This window comes from Trachemys scripta, chromosome 16 (genome assembly GCF_013100865.1).
Source record: "Trachemys scripta elegans isolate TJP31775 chromosome 16, CAS_Tse_1.0, whole genome shotgun sequence".
NCBI classification, from domain to species: domain Eukaryota; kingdom Metazoa; phylum Chordata; order Testudines; family Emydidae; genus Trachemys; species Trachemys scripta.
This window is the reverse complement of record NC_048313.1, coordinates 7,003,939-7,020,608: the sequence shown is the minus strand read 5'-3', so window position 1 is coordinate 7,020,608 and position 16,670 is coordinate 7,003,939. Positions and strand designations below refer to the sequence as shown.

Genomic DNA, 16,670 nt, shown 5'->3' with positions numbered 1-16,670 from the left:
GTGCGGAAACACAAACTAGTCACACCCCAGCCCCACCCCAAAGAATCTAGGCTCTGCCCATGTACGCACAAATGCATTCTGGGAAAAACAATCTGAGCGGATACCCCATAGAGCAGTAGGAGGCATTCCCAGAGCGTCTCCAGCAGCAATGCATTCTGGGGGTGAGACATGCGCAACGGCCACACTGGGACAGTCCAAAGGTCCATCTAGCCCAGTCTTCCAACAGTGGCCAGTGCCAGGTGCCCCAGAGGGAATGAACAGAACTGGTGATCCATCCCCTGTCACCCATTCCCAGCTCCTGGCAAACAGAGGCTAGGGACACCGTCCCCGCCCAGCCTGGCTAGTAGCCATTGGTGGACCAATCCTCCATGAACGTAGCTAGTTCTTATCTAGAACTCATCGGCGGGCATGAGGAGAGCAAGGCACTCTGGAAAAGCCAATGCATTCTGGGAGTGACACAGGCAATATCAAGGTATGTGGGGACAGGGACCCTTCTGCCAGATACTGTCTGGTTCAACATCTTCCGTTTACAAAAGCAAACGGCTCTGGCCCCCAGCCGGAAACCTGGGGAAAGGAACGGCTGCCCGGGGCTGCCCAGAAATGGGATTCAACGGAGCCCTGTTCAAATGCCTCAGCTCCCTCGTAGTAATGGGGCTCGCTCTTTGGATCCCCTTGCGCAGATCCTCCAACGTGTGTCCAGCCCTTGGGCCAATTATATTCCCCCAAAATAAGTTGCTTTTGGTCCAGCGCCCCGGAGGCTCCGATCTTGGCTAATCTGGGTGGAAGCGGGTTGGTGCTGGGCCTGGAGTTCCCTGCCCACGAAAACGCCAAGTGGGAGAGGAGACTCTGCAAGTAGGAACAGCTGGGGACGGCCCTTCCCTCTTCTGACTTTAACGGCAATCAGGGCCGGTCAGCAATTTCCCCGCAAACTTTGCCAGATTCAGGGAAACTCACACTTTCCGAGGGGCAGGACCCTCGGGGCCAGACAGAGTCCCACCCCACAAGAGCCAGCAGCCCCATGGTCAGGGAATCACCTAGAATGTGGGATCCCAGATTCAAGTCCCTGAACCAGGAAGGACTTGACCCTGGAGGTCACACATCCCTGTTCAGTGCTTTCCCCGCCTGCCCCAGCCACCCCTCGTGTGTCAGCCGCGCCGCACACAGCACAACAGACGTACCATCATCTGCGTGAGCTGCGGGACCGCAACAGGCGAGACCTGGGGCTGGGGAGCTGCCGGCGGAGCTAAGCTGTGGGTGGGCAGAGCTGGGGGTAAGATCCGCGGGTGGCCCAGGTTCTGCTGCTGCACCTGGTTAATTAACGATGGCGACGAATAAAGAAGCTCGTTAATGACAAAGCACCTCCGGACCCCACCTGTGCTCTCCCCAGCTCGGATCTGCTGCACCCTCCTAGCCGGGTCTCTTTAGACGCTTGGCTCCTCTTTTAGCCCAGGTTTATAATTGCTGGATTGGTGTCTCACAGCTGAGCGAATGCGCCGGCTACGCAGACCTTCTGAGCTGCGTTCACACGGCCAAAGGACAGGGCTTGGATCCGGGCCACGGGCCTGACCCACCCCACTGGCAGGGCCCGACGGCCCGGGCCCTGAGCATTCGCTGACCCGAGCCAGACTGATTCGTGTGTGGATGGAAGTGGGGCTTGAGCTTAGCCCGGGCTCAGAGCCTGGGTTTGGTGCTCCCCTGCCCCCCAGGACACAGTGTGGTTCTGAACTCGAGGGAGGCGGTTCAGTAACGAGCCGGGGATACCTCACACCAAAGATAATGGTTAACCTCCAACCCTGCCCCCTGCAACGCCTCCAACTCTGACCCACTCCCCAACACTCCCAACCCTGTCCCCTACGTTCCCGCCTCGTGGCCCCTCACGACTCAGGAGCCGGATCCTAGGACCCTGCTAGGAGGGTGGGTCAGAGCCCAAGTCCCAGTGAGCCAGCGCGGAGAACAGCAGTGTAGACGTTCCCACTCGGGCTTCGAAACCTGGCAAAGCGAGTGGGTCTCAGAGCCCAAGCAGGGCCGTCTACACTGCGATCTGTAACACTGCAGCACCAGCCCGAGGCTGCCAACCCTGGCTCTGGGATTCACTGCAGGGGGCTGGGTAGACATACCTTTAACGGCCTGGCCCGTGGGCCTTGCTGAGGGTCAGCAGATTCGGGGGCGGGAGGGGATTTCCCCAGGTCAGATCGGCAGGGTTTTTGGGGCGTGGGACAATCCGGGCGCTCAAGACACCGTTCTGTGGCCTTAGGCGATGCGCGTGGCTAAGGACGCCCTTGCTATCACTGACCCTAGGACGACGGCTGGTGATCCGAGGCGGCGCCTTACCCCGGCAATCTGCTGATAGTGTCCCATCAGCGGCTGCGACGGGTAGAGATGTCCCTGAAGGCCGGCTTCCACTGGTGGGAGGATGGAGGCCTGCGGGAGGCCGCCCATCGCCTGCTCCGAGTAGGCCAGGCTGTGCTGTCTGGGGGCATCCGATAGAATCACCGACCCAACGCTCTTCTCCGACAGGCTCTCAGCTGTATGGGGAGGCAGGAGAGCCCTGTCAGCCACGCAGAGCATGGGCAGGCGTGGCCTGACATGGGAACCAAAGACTCACTAGGTCCCGCTCCAGACCTACGTCCTCCTCACCAACACCACCAAGTTCCTGTCTAGCACGCGTCTCCAAGTGCTTTACGGAGCAGAGAAACCGTGCCACTGAGACCGGCAGGGACTAGAAGCTGGGGGTCCTGGGGCCCTGGGCAGTGCACTATCCACTAGGCGACACTGCCTACAGACTCACATCTAAGGCTGCTCGGCATGACAGTAAACAATGGCTGCTCGGAAAAACCAGGGCAATTATCACCAGTCTGTGGGGACTCCAAGAGGCACCAACTGCCCCAACCCTCGCCCCTCCGAAACACCTCCAAGCCACCCCGAGGAGGGGGCGGGACCGCGGCGGCGTGGGGGCCAAGTCACAGCATAGGGGGGCATGGAGCGCGCCGTCATCAGGAGGTGGGAAGAGACCCTGATACCCCTCCTGCCTCGGTATCGCCGAGAGTCTGGGCCGGGAGTTAGCCCCCCCTGGGACGACAGATCACCCCAAGGGCCCTTCTGCGTCCAGTGCCCCTGCCTCCTCTACTCCAGGCCAGGGCTACCCCTGTAGCGTGAACGCGGCCCCAGCACGGCCTGCGCTGGCTCACAGGGGGAGGCAGCTGTGTTCTGAGGCTGGTTTTTTCACCCTCCCCCAAAGCATCAGGGATGGGCCTCAGCTGGAGACGGGACACCGGACTGAGGGGCCGGGGGGGGCTCTTCGCAGCTGCCCGGTTGGCGGGTCTGGCTCCCAGGCTCAGGGTGGCCAGACGTGGAATGGGGGAGGCAGGGACGTGGGGTCGCCCTGCAGCATGGGATCATCGGGGCACGTCTCAGCGAATGGATTCCCTTGGGTGACGTTTCGGTCTCTCCCGAGGAGACTAAAGGGGGCGGGGGGCTGGTGAAATTGACCAGCTACCCCGTCGCGCCACGTACCTGCCACGGACGACTGGTGCTGAGTCTGCTGCAGCAGCTGCTGCCGGACGTGCTGGTCCACCTCCGTCTCCTCCCACTCCGCGCCCGCCGGCTGGGCCAGGCCGGTCAGCGAGACGCCCTGGGGCAGCAGGGCCCCACCGGCTGCCTTGCACTGGGCCTCCCGCTGTTCCTCCAGGCAGCTGGCTTGCCGCCGCTCTCGGGTCTTCTTGATCAGGGCCACACGGTCCCGGATGGACTTGGCCACCGCTTTGGAGTCGCTTTCGTGGAAGAATCCTGATTTCACCTGCAGAAGGGGGATCAAGATGGGAAAGACGAGGAATCATGCCTGCTCTCCAGATACCCCGTGAAAGCCTCTCTCGGAAAAGCACACAGCTCTTAGCGCCCCACCCTTTTACTGGAGGACTCCTTGGAGGGCTCAGAGATGTGGATCAACCACTCTCCCCGTCCTCAGGTAAGAGGCACTGGTGACTCATGATATTGGACCCCTGACGGAACCAGGATTTCACCTCGATGTTTCTTCATAAAGACCCAGCTGCCGGAGTCATGTGATTTGGGGGAGAATGTCACCTCTCTTTTTACAAGGAAAAACTTGCTAGCCCTCGGGACTGAGGAGAAAAGCTTGCAAACGGGACCTTCTAAAGGCTCAAAAGCTAGAAAACAAATACCAAGACTGCACATTTCAAAAGAGATTTTTCAAGCCACGTCTCAGATTTTGGGGGGAGGCCTAATTTATAATTTCAGAACCTTTGGGGTTGGCAGCGCCATCTTTAACAGAGGCCTTGTCAAAACACATTCAGCCAGTTGGTTAAGGGAAAGCACTCTTATTTTGGCTGAGTTTAAACCTCTTCCCAAGTGACCTAAAAAAACCCAACACCCAGTCTGTAGCCGGAGCAGCCTTCGGGGTGGATTCTCCTGTTTCAATTTAACTAAGCATATGTCTTGGCTGCCGCATACCTGAGCTAGCTTTGATACTCACGGCAGCGTAGCCATGCCCAGAGTGGGTTTAAATTCAAATCACATTACACCTGTGACAGACACAAGGCGCTGGAGGAGTGGAAGTCCGAATCGATCCCCAAGGGCCGGGCGGTAGGGCATATTCGTAGGGTATTGTATCGACAAGCGGTCTATGTACCTTTGTGTTCATGATCCTCCTGAACCGGGATTCACTAGGAGAGTGATTAAAGCCAATTCCCAGTGCCAGGTACACGGATACCCAGCCCTTGGACGTTCTGCATCTCTTGCAGAGGCAAAGACCTAGGAGACGTCCCCAGCCTGAGCTGGCTTAGAGACAAAGCCGCTCCCAGTGAGACCCTGCATGGCCCACCAGGACTCCACGCGGACAGCCACTGGCTGAGCGCGGCGACTGCTTGTGGCTTCGCGCAGGAGTTTCTCTACCGTTCCAAGCCAATCCCAGGGGGCTTTCCCTCAGCAGACATGGCCAGAGACAGCGGCGATGGCCAGAGACAGCGGCGATCGCCGGTGTCGGCGCTAGAGAGACGTTAATAAAGTTTCAAACAGTTTGAATTAAAAAAAAAAAGGTTCCGACTTCTCAACCAGTCGGGTTTCCTACACATCCCCGAGGGCCCGAGCCGAGCTTGATCTCCATCCTCCCGGGAGTCGCCCAGGAGGGACAGGCGAGACACGGCTTCGTCATGGAAAATACAAGCGGAGCCGAACAACGGTAACGCCTCCAGGCCTTCTGAGTTATTTACGGGAACTCAAAAAGCGGCTGGATCCCCTCCAGCCCGACTGCGCGAACACAGAGACAACCCCTGCCCCGACGAGCTCCCACACAGCCAAAGGGAGGGAGGAGAGGCAGCGGCACAGTCCGTGCGACGCGCTCACCATCTCGCACGCCACTTCCTCGGGGACGTCCGACTCCAGGTTGAAACTGAACTCAATGGCTTCGTTGTCCTTGTGCTTCCCCTTCAGCTTCTTGGGGTCTTCCACCCAAAGCCTCAAGGCCAGAGAAGAGCTCAGCCCGTCATCGTCCTCCGCCAGCTCCACCCGCAGCCCCGTGTCCTCCGCGAAGAAGGCGTGGTTCAAAAGGTCTTTGATGGACAACCTGGTGGTGAGAGGTGGGGGGGAGGGGAGGGTGGATTAGGGTCCATCGCCAACAGGATATTGACCACCTGGTCGGTGACCCCCTCAATCATACCATTTCTAGCCTCTTTGGGGCCACGAGTTAGACGCTCCACCCGTCTGACGCTGCCCCAAGCCTGGCACCCGCGGAAAGCACAGAACCACTCGGCCGACGGGGGCGGGGGTCTGAGTGTGGCCACAGAGGCTTTGCTAAACTGGAGCCAGAGCGCTCGAGTGATCTGCCCCAGGGTCACAGAGCAAATCACCAGCAGAACCAGGAACGGGACCCAGGAGTCCGGGCTCCCAGCCCCCCCCGCTCTAACCACCAGCCCCCACTCCCCTCCCAGAGCCGGGGAGAGAACCCAGGAGTCCTGGCTCCCAGCCCCCCCTGCTCTAACCACCAGCCCCCACTCCCCTCCCAGAGCTGGGGGGAGAACCCAGGAGTCCTGGCTCCCAGCCCCCCCTGCTCTAACCACCAGCCCCCACTCCCCTCCCAGAGCTGGGGGGAGAACCCAGGAGTCCTGGCTCCCAGCCCCCCCTGCTCTAACCACCAGCCCCCACTCCCCTCCCAGAGCTGGGGGGAGAACCCAGGAGTCCTGGCTCCCAGCCGGCTCTAACCACTGCCCCACACACACACACACACCAGGTGCAGGTAATAGAATCCAGACGTCTCTACACAGCCCTGCCATTGTGGTCGGGAGATCCCGCAGCTTTTCCTTTTTAACTTTATTTCAAAGAGCCCAATGGCCCCCCAGGCACAGCACAGCAGCTGACTCTGGAACCCACACGAGCACACGCTTTGCTCCGAGCCCGTGCTCGAGGCCTGGGGACTTCCCGAATCGGAGTCGGAGGCCGCGGCCGACGCCACCCCATTGGCGCCGGGGATCTCTGAGTCAGTGCCTTGCAGAGGGACGCACCTTTCGGATTTGTTCTGCCGGATGCAGCCCTCGATGATCTCTTTCACCTCCGGGTCGGTCACCTTGTTGAAGCTGGCGGGTTTGATGCCCTGGAAGAGAAGGGAATTGTTATGGTGTGCCTAGCGGCACCAGCCCCCTCCTTTGAGCCAGCGAGCTGGGAGCAGAGCTTCTATGATCCACTCCCAAAGGGTCCTGTCTGCACTCAGAAGTTTCCTAGATCCCTGGATCGCATTAGACCTTTCTCTGCCAGACTGACGAGGCCATTCATAACTTTGTTCCCGACGTCGGCACTTCTGTGACCGAGTCTCCCCAGCCCCTTTTCTCGGTTCAGCCAAAGAGCTCGAGCTCCTTGAATCTCTCACTTCCAACCCTTCAGTCATTCTCATGGCTCTTCTCTGAGCCCTCCCCAATTTATCCACGTCCTCCTTGAACTGTGGGCACCAGACTTGGACACAGGATCCCAGCAGCGGGCGCACCAGTGGTAACAGAACCTTCTTGCAAACGACTCCTTGGCCGTTTGTTCCAATGGCCAGTCACCCTCACTGGTAAAACGTGCACCATTTGCACGTCTGGGTTCAGCTCACAGCCCCTGGGGTCTTGTTCTCCGCTAGCTCAAAGAACGCTCGTCTCCCCACGCACTCACACACGGTAATCGAGTCACCTGGCACTCTCCTCTCGAGGCGCTAAGCTTTCTCTCCCTCTCTGACTGTGCAGCATTTCTTCTGACCCTCCAATGGCTTTCTGCACCCTCTCCAATTTCTCAACTTCCTTTTTAAAAATGGGGATATGTATCGTCCCAATGTCGGTTTCAGCGATGCTGTATACAGAGGTAAAATCGCTCTCCTGTAGACTGTGCGAGACCCATCTCCCAGGCTGGCCATCAGATAGTCTAGCCTGACCTTCTGTACAGCACGGGCTGTAGAATTTCATCCAGTTATTCCTGCCCTGAGTCCAGTAACGGGGGTTTAATAACGAGCTATAATACAATCACTGTACTGGGACAGTTAAAGTTTGGCTCCAATTACTGCGATTCCCTAGGGGAAATCAAAGGTATATTGTATCTGTGCCGCTACCTCAACCAACCAACCTTATAAATCTCAGCAGGAATAAAACCAGCTTTCTTTGACAAGCCCCACTGTCCATAAAACCCTGGGGCCGGCACTAATTCTATTCCAATCCTTTCGTTCTTTATCGACTGAATCCCGTACCAGGGACTGATGCCAGCCTAGAGTTACCCAGGTCATCCCACTGGTCCTTCTGGAATATCGGCAGGACAGCAGCACTTTCTCAGTCTTCTTGAATTTCCCAGCTATTCCCAAACTGGAGGACGTATCTCGTGGGGTCAGCCCCAGGGCCGGGGCTAGGCAATATTGTCATTACTAACACGGATAACAGAGTGGAGAGGTGTGTTTATAAAACCTCCAGATGACACCAGGTTGGGAGGGGTTGCTGGCCCTTTGGAGGGCAGGATTAGAATTCAAAACGACCTGGACAAATTGGAGAATTCACTAAAGACAAGTGCAGAGAATGTCACTGAGGAAGGAAAAATCAAATGCACAACTACGAGATCGGGACTAACTGGCTGGGCGGTCGTGCTGCTGAAAAGGGTCTGGGGTATTAACAAGAAGTGGCCCTGCTGGAGTCCTGGGTGGGGTTCTGGGTGCCGCTCCTTAGGAAAGACCTGGACAAACTGGAGACAGGCCAGAGGAGAGCAACAAACATGAACAAAGGTTTAGAAAACCTGGCCTCTGAGGAACGGTTACAAAACTTAGACATGTTTAGTCTTGAGCAAAGAAGACTCAGGGGGGCCTGATACCAGGCTTCAGATCTTTAAAGGGCTGTTATAAAGCAGACAGTGACCAAAGGAGACTGAGGTTAGATATTAGGAAAACTCTCATTATAAGGGGAGTTCAGATCTGGAAAGGCGTCTCTGGATGTTTTTAAGGCAAGCTGGACAAACCCCTGTCAGGCAGGGTCTAGCTTTACTTGGTCCCACCTCAGCGCAGGAGGCTGGACTTGACGACTTCTCAAGATCCCTTCCAGCCCGACATGTCTATGACTCGAAGATGCGTTAAAAATTAGCATCAGGCAGGGGGAGATCTCTGCCAACTCTTTAAAGCCAGAAGAGACCATTATGGTCACCTAGTCTGAGCTGCGTCACACTGAGGGTAGGATCTGGCCGGCCCCTCCTTTTAACTCCCTTATCCCACTCGGAAACTTCCAGCCTCTACTTTGAATGCTAAGCAGAACGTCCGAGCTTTATATAATGTGGAACCAGGGCCAAATCCATTCTAATCTATTTGACTCATCCTTTCATCCACACTTGCCAGCCCTTCCACCCTCTGTCACAATAATTACACGTGACTTTGCTGAGAATTAACTGGGTCTGTTTGTCCGCTGATGTCATTTTCTCCTGCTCTGGACAGGTTCAGTAAACAGAGCTTCAGAAAGCACGGAAAGAATTGGCAGCTTCCATTCCCCGGTTCTAGAAAAGCAACTTTGATACGCCTCTGCTTAAAACTCTTTCTAACACAGAGTCACGTTAGCATCCTTCCACCTTTTCATGCGATTAAGGAGAGGCGTGACATGTGTGTGTGTGTGTGTGTGTGTGTGTGTGTGTGTGTGTGTATGTGTGGTGTCCCTCTCGTGCCGGACACCACACCGATCCGCCCCTCCTCCCCCCAGACCAAGCTTGGGGCCTGTTTCACTGGGAGCTGCACAGGCCCCTGACTGAGATCGGGGACCCCACACACACACCTCAACTATGATCAGGGTCCCCATTTTTTCACACACTCTCGCCTGTGGGTCAAGGTTTCCCACTGACTAGTGTTTGGGGCGCTTAGGCTGAGGGAAGGACGCCACTCAGCTTCCACAGACTGAACCCGAGCCCGGCACATTACGTTCGGTGCGCAATTTCGGAAGCCGCTGGCGTGTTGTGCCCCGAGACCGACGCGGAAAGGGTACCGCTCGGCCGGCGGCTCTGAACAGACTAAGTTTAGCCTCCGATTTGCACCGCGAGGCTAGTGCCCAGTAATAGGCTTACCCGCCCTAATCTGCCAATGTACAAGTTTCTGCTAACAAGGAAGTTAAATTTACACCTACGCTGGTGACTTTGCGATAGATCTGGGCGGCGTTCTGGCACTCGGAGTAGGGGTACTCGGAGGTGGCCATTTCCAGCATGCACATCCCGAAAGCATACACGTCCACCGACTCGTCGTAATGCTCTTCATACATCTCCGGGGCCATGAACTCGGGGGTGCCTGCGGAGGGAAAGAGGGACGTCTTTCAAAAGGTTCTGCAAGCCTTTAGTCGGGCAAGACAAGCCGCCGCATCACATCCCACGCATCAAACTCCTCCTGGACATAGCTCTTCTTGAAGTCCAGCTCCCGTCAGCAGGAACCAAAGAGGTGCAAGGTACCGCCTTGCTGATCGCTTCAGAGGGGATCTCTACACAGCATGCGGAGACATACACCAGCTAAGCTTTGAACTACCTGAGTGCCACAGAGGCTGCACGTTCAAAGCCTGGCCCAGCCAAAATTGGTTGCAAGAACACTGGCTTGTGGGTGAATTTGCCAGTGATCTGTGAGGATTTTATTTTGGCGTGCTGCAGCGCGAGCAGAGGAGAAGAGCCAGAAAGGTGGCTACGTAATTCGGGACGATTCGGAAAAGGACACCTGAGATCGGACGTGACGTGGAGGATACACTGCGGGGTTCGTGGCTGTTTTAATACGGCTAACAGTAGATGCATACAGCTAGGAACAAAGAGCAAAGTCCGCCACACAGACAGCGATTTAGAAAGGAGGTCAGTGTGGTTATCCCCATTTTATAGAGGGGGAAACTGAGGCAGGGAGTGGGAAGTGATTCCCCCCACCATGCCAAGTCACCCCGGGCCGGCTGCCTGAGCAGGGAGTGCGCCATTGACGTACCAATGACGCTCTTGGCAAACGATGTGCGCATCAAGGTGGCCAGGCCCAGGTCGCCGATCTTCACCGAACCCGTGGGTCCCGTGATAAAGATGTTGTCGCATTTCAAGTCCCGGTGGATGATGGGCGGGGTCCGGGTGTGGAGGAACTGCAACCCTTTCAAGATCTGTCGGCACCAGCTCCTCAGGACCTTCGGCTTCATGACTTTGAATCGCTTTAAGTACCTGGGCAGGGGGAGAACCATGGCTTGATGAGAAAGGAGGAGAGGGGGGTGCCCGCCCAGCACCTAGCAGCCTGCTGAGACAAGTCAGTGCGGTAATACCTGCTCTCGGTCTGGGAAAGGAGCTTCGGGCCTCACTGCAAGACGCTGGAAAAACCCACCTGTGTCCAAGACAAAGTCTCTCTTCTTCACGCCAACCCTTCCCAAAGCCTGGACTAGCCAGCAAGCCGGTAATAACCCTTGGGTACCTGGGTTTGACTCCCTAGGGGGTCTCTCTGCAAGCAGGCATCGGCTCACTCATCGTCTGCACTTCAGAGTCATTAAGGGATAATGCTAAAGCCATCGGCACTGCCGACTCTGGCTCAGGAAGGCTGACCCTGAAGGACACAGAGGCCATGTCTACACACCACAAAATTAAGTCAGCCTAACTCACGTCGGCCCAGAGCCCCCGCAGTAATTACATCACTTGTGCGTGTCGACACTTCGCTCCTCGTGTCAGCGGGGCGCGTCCTCACCACAGCGCTTGTCTCGATCGAACTGTCGGTGTGGGGCATCGTGGGATGGCTTCCAAAAGCCGGCCACAGCCGACGTACGCAACACAGCGTTTACGCTGACTCTGCGTCAACCTAACTACATCAGCCTTGACTCTATGCCGCTCACGGGCAAGTTACGGCAGCGGGAGGGAAAGACACTTACGGAGTGAGCCGACATAAGCTGCCTTGCATCGATCTAACTCTGTAGTGTAGACCAGGCCAGAACTCCGGCAGGGTTTAAAAAGACCAGACTGAAGTAAGACTCATGGCAGATGAAATTTTCAATGTCGGTAAGCAACGGAAAAAATCATCCCAACCATACATAAAAAGGAAGGGGTCTAAATCGGCTGTTGCCTCTCACGAAAGAGATCTTGGCGAGATTGTGGCTAGCTCTCTGAAAACATCCACTCTATGTGCAACGGCAGTCAAAGTAGCTAACCGAATGTTAGGAACCATGAGGAAAGGGACAGAGAATAAACCAGAGACTATCATAATGCCACTATAGAAATCCACGGCACGCCCACACCTGGAATACTGTGCGTGCTGCTGGCCGCCCCATCTCAAAAACAACAGATTAGAATTAGAAAGGGTCCAGAGAAGGGCAACAAAAAGGATTTGGGGCCACCATATGAGAGATTACAAAGACTGGGACTGTTCAGTTAGAGAAGAGACAACTGGGGAGGCGGGGGTTGACAGAGGTGTGTAAAACCAGGACTGGTACGGAGAACGTGAGTGCAGAAGTGTTCTTTACCCCTGCGCAGAACACAAGAACAAGGGGCAACCATATTCAAACTCAGCATGCCGGGGGCAGGGAGAGGGGACAGACTTACGTCTTTAAGGTGCCAGACGTCATCAGCTCAGTGACCAACACGATGCATTTCTTCCCCTTCACCGTGGACTCCCAGGAATCGTAAAACCGGACGATGTTCGGATGCTGTAGGCCTTTTAGCATCTCTGCTTCTTCCTTAAACCTCTGCTGCTCAGCTTTGGTTAGCTTCCTGTCCTGGACCAGGGAGAACATTTGGGGAAGGGGGATAAAACAGATTCACTCTTGTTACTCCCGACAGTCACAGCGGAATTACTGTTTAGCTATTATATCGTGGCCGCACCTCGGCGCAGAGCCGCAAAGGTATTCAGACGTTTAACTCCGCCGAGATAGGCTCCAGGAGCTCACTCTATTTGACTTAGCCACGGCGAGGTTACATGGGGAACACAACATTTCGAATGGGCTCTTCAGTCTGCCAGACAAAGGCCTAAGACAGGTCGACGTCTGGAAGTTGAAGCTAGACAAATTCAGACTGGGAAGAAGACATAAATATTTAACCCCGTGGAATCCACCACTGGAGGGAGATTACCCAGGGTGGTAGTGGAGTCTCCAGCACCAGCAATTTTTAAATCAAGATGGGATTTTTTTTTTAAAAAGGGATTATTTCGGGGCAGTTCTATTGGCTGCGTTATCCAGGAGGTCAGATTAGACAACCACAGTGGTCCCTCTGGCCTAGGGCTCTAGTCATCAGTTTGTTCCTTTTGGTCTACGAATCCCTATGTTGAGTTTCTTCTACCCTTGAAAGTTTATCAGTGTACCTGTGTGAGTGGGGGGGTGGGGGGGGGTTTACTGATATCCTTGTACCAGTAGAAGCCCTAATGCGTAGGCAGTTATACTGGTAGAGTAATGGGACTAGCTAGACTGGGCGAGTGAAAACGTTACAGCTTTTTAGTACAGGCAAGGCTTCAGGGAATACGTTTTTGCCACCGTAGGTGACGAACTTGGCTCTTTAAGGCAGGGGGAACCACATCTACCTACATGTAAAGTGCCCATAAAATCACAACCAGGGTTATGCTTTTTAAGCAACAGTTTTAGGGTCATAAAATAGATTCATAGCATCTAGTCTGTCCTTTTGTGTGACGCAGGCCACAGGACTTCCCCGAATTAATTCCCGGGGATTTTTTCTAAAAGATCTGCTCATCTTGATTTTAAAATGTCCAGTAATGGCGAATCCCCCACAGCCCTTGGTAAGCTGTTCCAATTATTCATTCCCCACCCTGTTAAAAATACACGCCTGATTTCTAACCTGAATTTGTTTAGCTGCAACTTCGAGCCATGGGACTTGGGTAGACCTTCGTCTGCTGCGCTGAAGAGCTCCCCGTCAAATTTCTTTCCCCAGTTATGTATGTCTAGACTGTGATCAAGTCTTTTCAAGAGATAAAAGGACACTTTTCAAACAGAACAGGGGGTGTGTTGGCATTGCTAATTCTGACATAATGGCGGTGACAAATCGGGGCAGTCTTCTGGACAACGTTCACGGTGCGGTTCGATCTCAGCGGCTGTGTTTAGTTCTCTCCGTTTGGAAATTCATTCTTGGAGGTTATGGTCTGCACACCCGTGTGCACACACACAAAATCATGAAAAAATGGCGGGGAGAAAGTGAATAAAGAAATGGAATTTTCTCCTTCATGTAACACAAGGACCAGGGGTCACCCAATGAAATGAACAGGCAGCAGGTTTAAAACAAACAGAAGGAAAGACTTCTTCACCCAACGCAGTCAACCTGTGGAACTGGGGAGGGTCATGAAGGCCAAAAGTCTAACTTCAAAAAGGTTCAAAAAAGAATTAGCCTCATTCATGGAGAGGAGGTCCACCAATGGCTATTAGCCAAGATGGCCAAAGCCTCCACTCCATGCTCTGGGTGTCCCTAAACCTCTGAGTGCCAGAGGCTGGACTGGGCGACATGGGATGGATCACTTGATGATTCCCTGTTCTGTTCATTCCCTCTGGGGCACCTGGCACTGGCCACTGGCAGGAGACGGGATACTGGGTTAGCTGGACCCTTGGTCTGACCCAGACTGGCCAGTCTTACGTTCTTGTGTGTGTGCCACATCCACAGCTCATATACTGTGTGTGCGGGTATCTGGGAGTACATGTAGCCCCTCCTCTGTGTGCATCTGTGTGCGCATACGCAGACTGCGTTCTGTGTGTGTCTGTGTATGCAGCCCCTATCCTCTGTGTATGTTTGTGCATCCATCTCTGTGTGTGTACACAGCCCATATCCGCCGTGTGTGTATCTGCAGCCCCTGTCCATTATGTGCATCCGTCTGTGTGTGTGTGTGTAGCCCGTATCCTCTCTGTCTCTGTGTGTATACTATATCCCGTGGCTGTATGTGTGTGGGCAGACCAGACCCTCTGGTTCCCATCTGGCCTTAACCCCAGGCCAGAGCCAAACTCTCGGCTTGCACACTCCAGGCGGGGGCAGGGAGCTGCTCCCAGCGACTGGGATGTCCCAGGAGTTCACCCCAAGGCACTGAACCCAGCAGGCGGGTCCAAGATAGCCTCCCTGGCCAGCCCACTTCTGCCATTCAACAGCTGTGCGGGATTAAAGGCCAGGCCTGCAGCGGAGCAGGCTAGATAGGACCCTTCTTGGATTAAGGGACAAAGGGATCGGAGCGGCGACCGCCTGAGGCTTTGTTGTGCGAACGCCGGGGAAGCGGCAGGAGCCACTCTTACAATCGTTCCAAGGCAGGTCTGCGACGGCGCATCCAGCGAGCTTCAACCTCATCGCTGGGATCGAATTGCGCCTGTTTGGACATTCAGCCTCAGACCATCGGGCGGGGCCCAGTGGTTGGGAGAGCCCCAGACACCGCCCGATGAAACGGCGCTCCATGACTGGTGGAGAGCCCTGTACTCGGGTTCAGGTCGGGCTACAAGCGTCAGCTCCCGGCCGGGGTCGGGCGGGAAAACAGCCAGACCCCCTTGGGCTCAGGTCCCCCTCCTGGCCATGGGATCAGGCTCAGGTCAGGAAGTGACTCGACTCTCTGGGGATCAGGTTGGCTCCTAAAGGACTGACACGGAAACTCGGGTCCCTTTGCGCTGTCTCCCCTGCTGCCCTACACGCACAAGAGGTTTTCCACTTGCATGTAAATTCCTCGATTTCAGGGCCAGAAGGGACAACTGTGACCGTCTATCTAGTCTGACCTCCTGTAGAAGCCAGGCCCGAGAACTGCCCTCAATTCATTCCCACGGAACTAGAGCCGAGCTTTTTGAAAAACGTCCCATCTGGCTTTGACCGTTGCCAGTGGCGGAGAATCCGCCCCAACGATTCATTCAAATTCAGGCCACGTTTCCAGTCTGCACTTGTCCAGCTTCAGCTTCCAGCCGCTGGAGCTGGGCTAGACTCTCTCTGCCAGGCCGGAGAGCCCTTCTCAACTAATTCCTGCTCCGCACCCAGGTACTCATCAAAAGGACTCAAGCAAAACAGACCGAATTCCTGGCGGCTCTCACTCTCAGGCGCCGTTTCTAACCCTTTAATCGTTCTCGTGGCTCTTCTCTGACCCCTCTCTAATTGGTCAACCTCCTGTCTGAACTGCGGACCCCAGAGCTAGACCCAGGAGTCTAGCAGCAGAGCCCTTCCAGAGCCAGAAATCAGGACGCCCAGTCACAAGGTTGACCTTGCCCCCTCTTCACCTGCAGAGGTTTCTGCTACCGGCGCCCCTTTCTGTGGTGTGGTCTCGTAGCCATTACAGCAGGTTCAGAACTGGCCTGACCGCTTTCCAGGACTTACCAGAAAGTTTGTTCCTCTCCCTAACCCAGTTTCTGGGGGTAGCTCACATTCAGAGTTTCCTCTTGCGGGTGGCTTTACAAAGGCCCAGCCCTTCCAACATAACCTCTTACCCTTTCATAAGCAAAAATAAACAGTCATCTAAGTGGCACTTAGATCTGCTGATAGCTGGGAGATTTGAAAGGAGGGAGGCTTGCTGATGAAAAGAGGCAGGCGTGTAGGACCAGATTACCTTCCCTGTTACAGTTTAAAAGGGTTGATTTTCATTCCCCAAGGCCAAATATCACTTTAGCAATAGCTAAAAAAGACCAATGAATCTTTGTGCCGCTACCAACTGGATACTCTATGCAGGGCTCCGGGGACTTGTTAAATGCCCGTCCACTTCCACACTGGAGGGAGGGCGGGAGGGAGGACTGCCCCAGCACACTGGATTTGAGATGTAAATCTCTGTCAAACAGACACAAAGGTAAACAAAGGGCCCTGGCTCAAGAATGAGAAGCAGCAGAAGGTTTGTAGAGACCGAGAAGCGTTTGTTTGAGTCTGGCACTGACAGGAGCCATGCTGACGGTTCAAACACAGGAAATCCTTGCTGGATTGGCCTGCTTCTCCGATTGCTAATCACCATGGCCCCTGAGCCCCTGGCCAGCCCTTTGTCCCCATGCAAACATGCCCACCCTCACTGCAGCCTCCAACCCCATCACCCCCCACCCATCCACCGCCCCCAAGACCTTCCGGGCCACTCACGGCATCTCCTCCTCCCGTCAGCTCAGCGCACCACTCCCTCCTGTCCCAGGGCAGGGCGGCTTTTCCCAATCCCGGCTCGCTCCCGTCGCCCACCCTGCATTCGCAGGGCCCTGCCCTGCTCAGGTTTGGCCTGGTTGCCCAGGCCAAGTCTCAGCAACTGGTGTTGTGATCCATCTGGCCAGGGC

General features: G+C 55.3%; 1 protein-coding gene across 1 annotated transcript in view; it reads right to left on the bottom strand.

Moving 5' to 3' along the window:
- WNK3 (WNK lysine deficient protein kinase 3) overlaps window positions 1-16,670 on the bottom strand; it is a 69,364-nt gene that overhangs the window by 31,814 nt on the left and 20,880 nt on the right. Inside the window, exons 3-10 of the mRNA XM_034792907.1 lie at window positions 12,019-12,191; window positions 10,439-10,659; window positions 9,615-9,772; window positions 6,513-6,601; window positions 5,359-5,578; window positions 3,514-3,796; window positions 2,332-2,525; window positions 1,179-1,307 (exon numbers count right to left, since the gene is read on the bottom strand). Of these exons, the coding sequence (XP_034648798.1) occupies window positions 1,179-1,307; window positions 2,332-2,525; window positions 3,514-3,796; window positions 5,359-5,578; window positions 6,513-6,601; window positions 9,615-9,772; window positions 10,439-10,659; window positions 12,019-12,191 (1,467 nt within the window). The remainder of the gene's footprint in view (window positions 1-1,178; window positions 1,308-2,331; window positions 2,526-3,513; window positions 3,797-5,358; window positions 5,579-6,512; window positions 6,602-9,614; window positions 9,773-10,438; window positions 10,660-12,018; window positions 12,192-16,670) is intronic.